General features: G+C 35.8%; 1 protein-coding gene across 1 annotated transcript; it reads right to left on the reverse strand.

Moving 5' to 3' along the window:
• Window positions 1–1,398: 1,398 nt before the first annotated feature.
• Window positions 1,399–5,438, reverse strand: LOC112783125 (uncharacterized). The gene is made up of 5 exons (XM_025825906.3): window positions 4,906–5,438; window positions 3,121–4,039; window positions 2,910–3,005; window positions 2,352–2,488; window positions 1,399–1,845 (listed from the first exon to the last, which is right to left on the reverse strand). The coding sequence occupies exons 1-5, from the start codon at window positions 5,139–5,141 to the stop codon at window positions 1,662–1,664; spliced, it is 1,572 nt and encodes a 523-aa protein (XP_025681691.1). The 5' UTR covers window positions 5,142–5,438; the 3' UTR covers window positions 1,399–1,661.
• Between the last annotated feature and the right edge of the window lie 3,420 nt (window positions 5,439–8,858).

Here is an 8,858-nt window from a genome sequence, read left to right on the forward strand (position 1 = left end):
GATTGTACCTTTCTTCAAGGTCTTTCCATAGATCTACAGGATCTTTTAATGTGAGACACTCATTTTTCAATCATACGTCAAGATGACACCGAAGAAAAATCATGGCTTTGGCTTTATCCTTCTGGGATATATTATTTTCAGCCTTAATAGTATTTCCAAGATCTATTGAATCAAGATGAATTTTAGCATCAAGTATCCATGATAAATAATTGTTTCTAGATATATTAAGAACATTAAATTTAAGATGAGAGAGTTTTGACATAATAAAAACTTTTTACCTGGAGTCTTCTAAAATTTGGTTAGAGTCTCATGCTGATAACGTGTTATGAAATAACTAAATAAGGAAGAGGTAACAAATATAAAATAAAGAAATATAAAGAGAGAGAAGAGTGTGTCACTATAAGAGAGAGAGAAAATTTTATTGATTGTTCGTGTATATATGGCCTCAGATCATGTCCTATTTATACATGCATGAAGTATTTATTTTTCAACCTTCATTTAATGTGATTCTCTTAAAGATGGGCATCCACATCCTTCATTTTTATCACAACACTTTTCTCCAATTTCATTGTTAATTTTTATTATGATGACTTAACGAAATTATTATTGTCCGCAAAAAATTTCAATCTATACCAAATTTTAAAATTGACAATTAAGATAGAATGACCGTTTGGGTAGATTCATAAATATTTTTTTTTATTTTTATCTAATAAAAAATTCCAACATTAATATTTGATATAATTTTTTAAAAAATGTTAAAATACTTATAAAAAAATAAAAAATAACTTTTTTTATAATAATTTTTTTTATCATTCTCCTTTTAAAATCTGTACTTTTTTCGAAATACAAAATAACTTATTTATAACTACTTTTAATATATGCTCTTATATTTAAATTTTTTTTTTAAAAAAACTGAATTAAATTATTTATTCAAACTGGCCTTTTAGATTGCGTTTGGAAAAAAGACTCATACTGAAACACCAAAATTAGGAGACAAAAACTGAAAAATTAAAATTAAATTAAGTCTTTATATTATATTTGATGTAAAATATATATAATGCACATAACTAAGTTATGTCTTAGAATCTTACTTGGTTCAAGATATTAGTTATGTCTTAGAATCTTACTTGATTCAAGATAAATATAACGATAAAATAAAAATACTAAAATATATTTTGTTATTAAAGAAAACGTTAAAATTCTAACTAACGTCTCAAAAAATTTCAGTCTCATGTTCTCTTTTTTAGAGGCCCAGAAAGGACTAAAATTTTGTGTCCTAAAATTTTAGTTCCAATACTAAACACAATACTAAATCTCATTCTTGGAGTCCTAGTCTCTCAAACCAAACACTACTTTAGAGACTAAATCCAAAAATCAAGGAAATTCCGCGTCCAAAAATTGTGGGGGGAATAAAGAACACAATGAATTTTGATCATCAGCATTTGCAAATGCATGTTACACATTAATTACATACATGACCCCAAAATAGAAAAAGATATAAAAAGACTAGTATTCCTCTAAACAAATGAATCTGTTGTATACCCGGTACAAATGAACAAAATTTTACAACGCCTCTTTCTGACGGGTTGTGGCACAAGTGTAAGACGAAAAATCCAAATGAGAAAGCAGGACAAGTGTGCTAAAAGAGACCTGTTAAGAGCTTATTCCCGTTTGTCCTCCTCCTCCTCTGACTCGTTATCTACATCCAAGTGTGCGTCCCTTCCGACATTCTTTTCTTGCTTGACCATACTTAGTTCACCACCTTGACCTTCATGCTTTCCCTTTGTTAAAGACTGAGCTTCTTCATCATCTGATTCTTCTCCCACTTCCTCTGAATATGCGTACCTATCAATAGTTGGCAGAGGGAAATCAAACACAATCATCGAGTCTACTCTCTAAAGCCACTACACGATGTGATGCTTATTTTCACACACTCGGACAGATTAGCTAAACAAAATTATAGGAAAATTACTCGGGCATTAAATAAAGTAAAAGGAAGACAATAAATAGTTCTAATAAGAGAGTACATTCATTTGAAAATTATGCTGTTACATAATAAAATTAAATTAAATTGAGATCTTACTTGCAATGTCATAATTGAAAAACCCATAAAACCCAAAGAATAACCTGAAAATAATCTAAAGGAGAATGCTCCCGGGATACAGTTTGCATTACAATAAAGGTTTTCTCTTAGGCAAGGCAATCACATCAGAGATTATGTAAATCTTAAAACAACAGCCAACTTCTGATGGGATTAATTTAAGCATTCATTCAACATAGAGATACAAACAAGGAAAATCGTTCGGAGAGACGGAGGAAAGTTATGTTAACATGTTAAAGTTACAACTCACCTTTGAGAGCTTTGGGATGGGGCCCAGAGGTAACATATAACACACAGTAATCCAAATGCCAGAATGTCCCAGAAAGCAGTGATGATCCAAGCACTCTGCCAACGCTCATTGAAAGGATCTGTGGCTTTGAAGTATACCTGTAGAAGCAAGTGTAACAACATGGGTGATTCCAACATATAACAAATTGGAAAATGGATATTACATGGCAATAAATTACCATTAGGAACTTGCTGTAACAGCAAATGGAAAGTATATCAACAACTGGGAAGCCAAACACAATCAAAACCAGAAAAAATTGTGCCTGGCTCACTGGCTGATGTAGGATGCAATGCAAGGCTGATGTAGTACAGGACTACAGGTTACTTCACCACTTTGAAAAATGACAAAACTACCACCATTTGGACAATTTCCTAATCAGTGGGAATGAAATTATATGCAACATTTGAACCTATTATTCAAATCCTAAGCCTAGAAACAAAAGAAACACACATACATACATACATACACAAAAGGCCATTTCAGTTATTGGAAACTAACTTTCATGTTATATTGCCTTACCTCATATCCTATCCAAACTACTGAGGAGATCACCGTTACTGCTAAAGCATTTGAGAACTTTCTGTAAATATCTAGCTTAACAGAACTCCGTTTAGCCTGAAAAAGCAGATAGCAGAAAAATATCAGTTTTTTAATGCTAAACAAAGTGGGAATGTCGAAACACAGAAATTTAGTGCAATGCTACAATAAAAGGCACTTGAGGCTATGATACCTGTAACTGTTCCAATGTTCTTGAAAGTGATGTAAAGATCCACAATATCAAAAATGCATCCAAGAAAGCATCAGGAAGAACTAGAAGTAGCCTTGCCCTTCCAGATACATCATTTATGGTCCCCACATATTCTGTAATATTCAGCAATTCTGATGCCAGAAAGTAAGTAAATCCAAGTAAAAGAACCTTTGAGGTAAGACCCCCAAGGGTGGGTCGCACAACACCATAACCCATTGAAACACAGAGAATAAGAAGTCGTGAAATTGCTTTTCTTATAGCCCCAACAGTGACAACCAATGTTGTGATCCCGACAGGCCTCATTCCAGTATTGTTGAAATTGACATACTCCAAATACCAGAGAAACATCTCAAATAACCCAAGGGCAATGACAGCTGTGATACAGTGCTGAAGTTGCAGTACATCATTCCAAAATCTCCAATACTGAAGGAACCAAATGATGCTTAGGCAGACATAAGCAAGTGTCATAAATACATAGAACTTCTTTAATGGGGCCATCCTACCAGGCAAGTACCCATCAGGGTTTTTCCAGATCGTCTTTCCACTCATAAACATATCCTTGAGATTGGGGTCACAAGCTACAAAAATTAAATTATACATTCCAGTCTTTCTAATGGTAACCCCCTTAGAGTCTAGATTTGCAGTTTTGGATTTTCCCTTGAAACGTACATCTAAAATGACAGGCCAATTGATGTCTGTTGCAGAAGGTCTTCTAAGAATCTCTCCTTGCTTACAACCTTCTATTTTAGCTAAATCAGCAGTGCAACAGATTGCCCGTTGTCCACCATAAGCAGAACCACCTATGTTATCTCGATCAGCAGCCTCAAAAATTATAACGTGCACTGGCCCAGTACCACGCTTGGCAGCAGTTCTGGTTCTCCAAAAGGTGATATTCTCAAATCTACCTCCCAAAAGAAACAAAGTCAGTGTTCTTGGTTCTTGCTTATGCTAGGCACATGATTCAAAGATGAAGGTAGACATATAAATTATCAAATCCAAACGCAGTATCTAATAAAACTGAAGAAAAACATGTTATTTTTCATGCTTTCATTTTGCTTTCCAGAACAACGTATATCTTTCACATTCCATTCATCCCTTGGTTAAGAAAGACTCCAACAAGATTTGAGCAAAGGAACAACTAACAGGTGAGAGATTCATCCAAAAACATTAACCTAAGTACCAGCTCATATCTTATCTGGGCAGCACCAATCATAAATATGCAATGTATCTACGATTCCAAGAGATTAAATGAAGCCAGAGGAAACAACATTCAGTAACACTAATTTGCTTCACTGCAAAATTCAGCTCTAACTGATGGCCCGTCAATATGTGCAACTTAAACAGAACAACATGATCAACTGCCATGGTGATGTTAGAGTTAACACTCAATTTGTTTTCTCCTATGCTTTAAATAGTTGATTAGTACCTAATTCCATAGAAATTCACGAATCCACCAAAATCGGACATAAGCAACACTCGATTTTCCGTTTTCTTCCCCTACCGTACAAATCAAAATTAAGATCAAGCACCATCAAAACCATGCCACGAACCAAACACTTAATCTAAGCTATGAACTCGCTCTTCGGTAACTACTTGTATCAATTAAAGTTAACGCTCAGTCAGCTGGTTAAAAAGTTAGTTACAGCAGATTTACAATCCAGTATTACTCTCAGCTCGAGAATGCAATCAACTCTCTAACTAACACTGATTAGTCCAACACAAATCACGAGAGAGAGAGAGAGAGAGAGAAAGAGAGAGAGAGAGTACCTGATATAAGCACGGCCGTTATGGATGGAGTTGGGTTTGGAGGGCGAAGCAGCGGCGGGGAGAGAAGCGACGATGCCCTCGCTGCCGCCGGAGAGAAGGTAAGAATTTCCGACATCGATGAAAGGCTCGCGATGGTAGACGTGGATGGACGCAAAAGAAGTGAAGAAGAAACAAGATATGAGGAGTGAATGCGCGGCGAAGAATGTGGATCTGAAAGATCCAAATGCTGAATCCATGGCAATTCAGATGACTGAGTGAGACTGATGAGCAGCCAACTCAGATTTGGATCGCCGAAAAACAATGCGTAAGAAAGAGGGAAAGAGTCAGCTATGAGTGTGTGTGAGAGAGAAGAGTGAAGGCACCGCCATGTCGGTAACGTTCGCTGCAGCGTCACTCTCCGGGGACACGACTTTGCTTCACGCGCGAGATCGTGCACGTGATTGTTCCTACATTGCACTGGGCTCCATGTTTTTTGTCAGGACACTGGGCATAGCTCAACGCAGCTCACCATCCTATATTGGGCCTTGTTCCAATATCAAAACAATTTGCCCAACTTTTTTGGTGAACCTTGCCCAAGTTTAATAGGGTCCAAGTCAACTGATGCATATTACACAACAAAAATATACAACAAACCTAACTTGAGTTGGTCGAGCACTTTTTAAGTTTTTATGTTTGGCAACTTTTAGACTCTCTGAATACAAAAGTATTTTCACCTCTAAACATAGATTCACATAAAGCTAAAAATTGTAGTTTGTGCGTTCATATTGATGGTGGTTGGTTACCATTGAAAAATTAAGTAAAAAAATTATTTCTTTTTTATCAACTATATCTTTCATTTTTCTTCTATAAAAAAATACAAAGTAACCATATACTTTTATATTAGTTCTTTGGGGTTATTGTTTTTTTTTTCATCAAGATCTTTTAAATTTGTTTTAATCACTGTCAAGATAAATATTTTAAATTTTTTTATTATTTGTAGTACTTTTTTTTATATTTTGATTTTTATATTTTTTATTGTATTTTTTTATTTATATGATAAATATTTTTATATTATTTTTTTAGTGTTCTGGTGTTATATTTTTAAAGTTTATACTACTTCCTAGTTCATGAGATTTTTTTATCATTTATTATACTATTTTTTATATGTATATTTTTTATGAAGTCTTTTTTTATTTTTATTTAATTTTGTTCATATGATTATTTATTTATTTTTTTATTCATATGACAAATATTATTGATATAAATTCTTATTTTATTAATTTCTATAGTATTTTTATTATTTTTTATTAATATAATTTTTTTATTCTTTATTGTATTATATTTATGTTGTGTATAAATTTTTTTATTTTTTATTTAGTTTTATTCATATGAATTTTGTTTATCTTTTACTGTAATTTTTTTGTTCATATGATATATATTGTTGGCTTTATAAAATTTTTATTGTTTCTTATTTATATGAGTTTTTTTACTGTATTTTATTTTTATTTTGTAAAAAAAATTACTTTTTATTCGGCTTTATAAAATTTGTAAATAAGATGTATTCAAATATCTAAAGTAAAATGATAAGATAATATAAAAAATATTTAAATTGATGTTTCTTTTAATAATTTTTCATTTAAAAGTAATTTTGAGGAATATAATCCAAACAACATTTATTTTACTATAATTCATTTTGATATAAGAATTGCCAAACATAAATCACGTTAACACAAACTAATTTTTCATCAAAATTAATTTTATACAAACTTTCGTTTGTAAACTGTAATCCAAACACACATTTAATGACTAACGACAAACTCTTAAATGAAACTTCAATTCTCGATGAATTAATTCTTGACCTGTCGGGATGGGAGATACAGTGAACAAAAAAAAATATACAATAGAAAAAACCTGATGCATATTTATAAGTGTTATTTTATATTTTTATTATTAATGTTTATTGTATATGAATAAATAATTACTAATTAAATTTTAAATTCGTAAATTGTAAGACTCAGAACCTTTGAAAAGTCTTTTTATGATCAAGTCTCAAATCATATGGTTATTTATAGCCTTAATTTCAGAAATTATTTTATTAAAGGTAATTAAGGCAAGTTTCGATTTATTGAATTTGAGATAAGTTATGATTATTATCCAATTTTATAATTATTTGATTATTTTCTATATTTGAATTATAAAGTTGATAGTTATGAAATAATAAGGATTTTATACGATTTGGATTAGATAAGTAATATTTTAAATATTACTATTGCTATTTTGGAAAAATGAAGAAAGTAAGTATATTATTTCTAATTATTTGATTTGGACATTTTATTGAAAGTAATTTGTAAAAAATTGATGAGCAAATAGTATTTTCTATATACCTCTAGTGTTGGATTTAATTTGGGTTTCAATTACCATATTATTCCCAACTTTATTTAAAATTATCAAAATGCCCCTAACCCTAATTTTATTCAAAAACCCTAACCCTAAAACCCTGACCCAGTACCCGTTTCCCCTCTCTGAACCAGCAGCAACAGCTGCTGCCCTCTAACCTAAACACACACACAGTATCTGAAGGAAAAGAAAGGGAAGGTAGAATCGGGAAAAAGAAGAAGGGGGGAAGGGGGCTTATACCGCCGTTCAGCTCGCCGTCACTATGTCACACCTTGCCGTCGTGCCTCATGCCTCACCAACATCATCCTCGCGGGCATGGAGGAAGCCTTTCTACTGCCAATGCTGCCCGTGAAGGCGACGCCGTCGCGTCAGAGCTCAGGCGAGAGGGAGAAGGTCGCGAAGGAGGAGGGAACCGCGCTGTTCTGCTCCGCCGTCGCCACTGAAGCTGCACCCAGTCCCTAGTCGCCGCCGCGCCAAACACAGGAGTGGCCGCCGTCGCTGCAGAGGAGTCGCGTGGCCACCGTCGCATCCTCGCGCACAGAGAGAGAGGGATGCGCGAAAGGGGACCCTTTTCCGCCGCTGTCGTGCCGTGAGCGCCGATTCGGTGTTTGCCGCCGCCGAGCTTCCATAGCCGCCACGTTTCACCGCGGTTGAGGGCGTCTCCATCGTCGCACCTTGGCCGACGGCATTGCCGATTTGCTGCTCCGCGGTGCCTAGCTGGAGCTCTTGTTGCTGATGCCGGAGATCGGTGGTTGCCGGAAAACACCACTATTGTTGTTGCCAAAGGAGGGAGAAGCCGTGCCGCTATTCTGGCCGCCAGAGCTTCTGGCCGAGCCTCAACTGCCAGGAACGCCGCTGCCACCACCGAGCTCCACTGCTGGTAAGGCTTTTAAGTTTAGTTTCCCTTCTGTTGAGTTTCCTGGAACTTCATCGTCGCTGCGTGTGGTCCAGATCACTGCTGCTGCTTGGGGCTGACTGCCGGGGGCCACCGCCCAACCGGTTCAGAGGGCGTTGCGGTTCAGTTCAGCCGTTCTCTCTTAGTTTCAGTAAGTATTCCTGTTTTGAGAGCCTCGCGTTAGTATTTTGTTGTGTATGGTTAATGAAAATGAGTTCTGATAGCGTGGGGACGAGTCCTGATTATTGTATGTTGCGATTAGTGTCGCTATGGTTATTGCGAATGTGGCTTGAAGCTGAGGTTGCGGTTGTTGATGATTTCGGGTTGAGGCGGAAAGGACTCTGTGACGCGTTTTGACGAGTGAGTGTGGGGGCTTCGGCTATCATCCCTATTGTCAAAGGCAAAACCGTGAGGCCTTGTGTGCCAAAGCGGACAATAATCACGCAGGTGCAATTGCGTGGGGAAATTATGACAAATGGGCGAGGGCTGTGAAGATTTCTCTTCGAGCTCGGAGAAAGTGGGGATTCATTGACGGGACTCACACAGAACCAGGAAAGGATGCACCTGAACTTGAAGATTGGTGGACGGTCCAATCCATGATTGTTTCGTGGATTTTGAATACGATCGAGCCAAGCTTGCAGACCACCGAGGCGTATGCAGAGAATGCGAAGACGCTGTGGGA

The sequence above is a fragment of the Arachis hypogaea genome, chromosome 20 (assembly GCF_003086295.3).
Source record: "Arachis hypogaea cultivar Tifrunner chromosome 20, arahy.Tifrunner.gnm2.J5K5, whole genome shotgun sequence".
Taxonomy (NCBI): domain Eukaryota; kingdom Viridiplantae; phylum Streptophyta; class Magnoliopsida; order Fabales; family Fabaceae; genus Arachis; species Arachis hypogaea.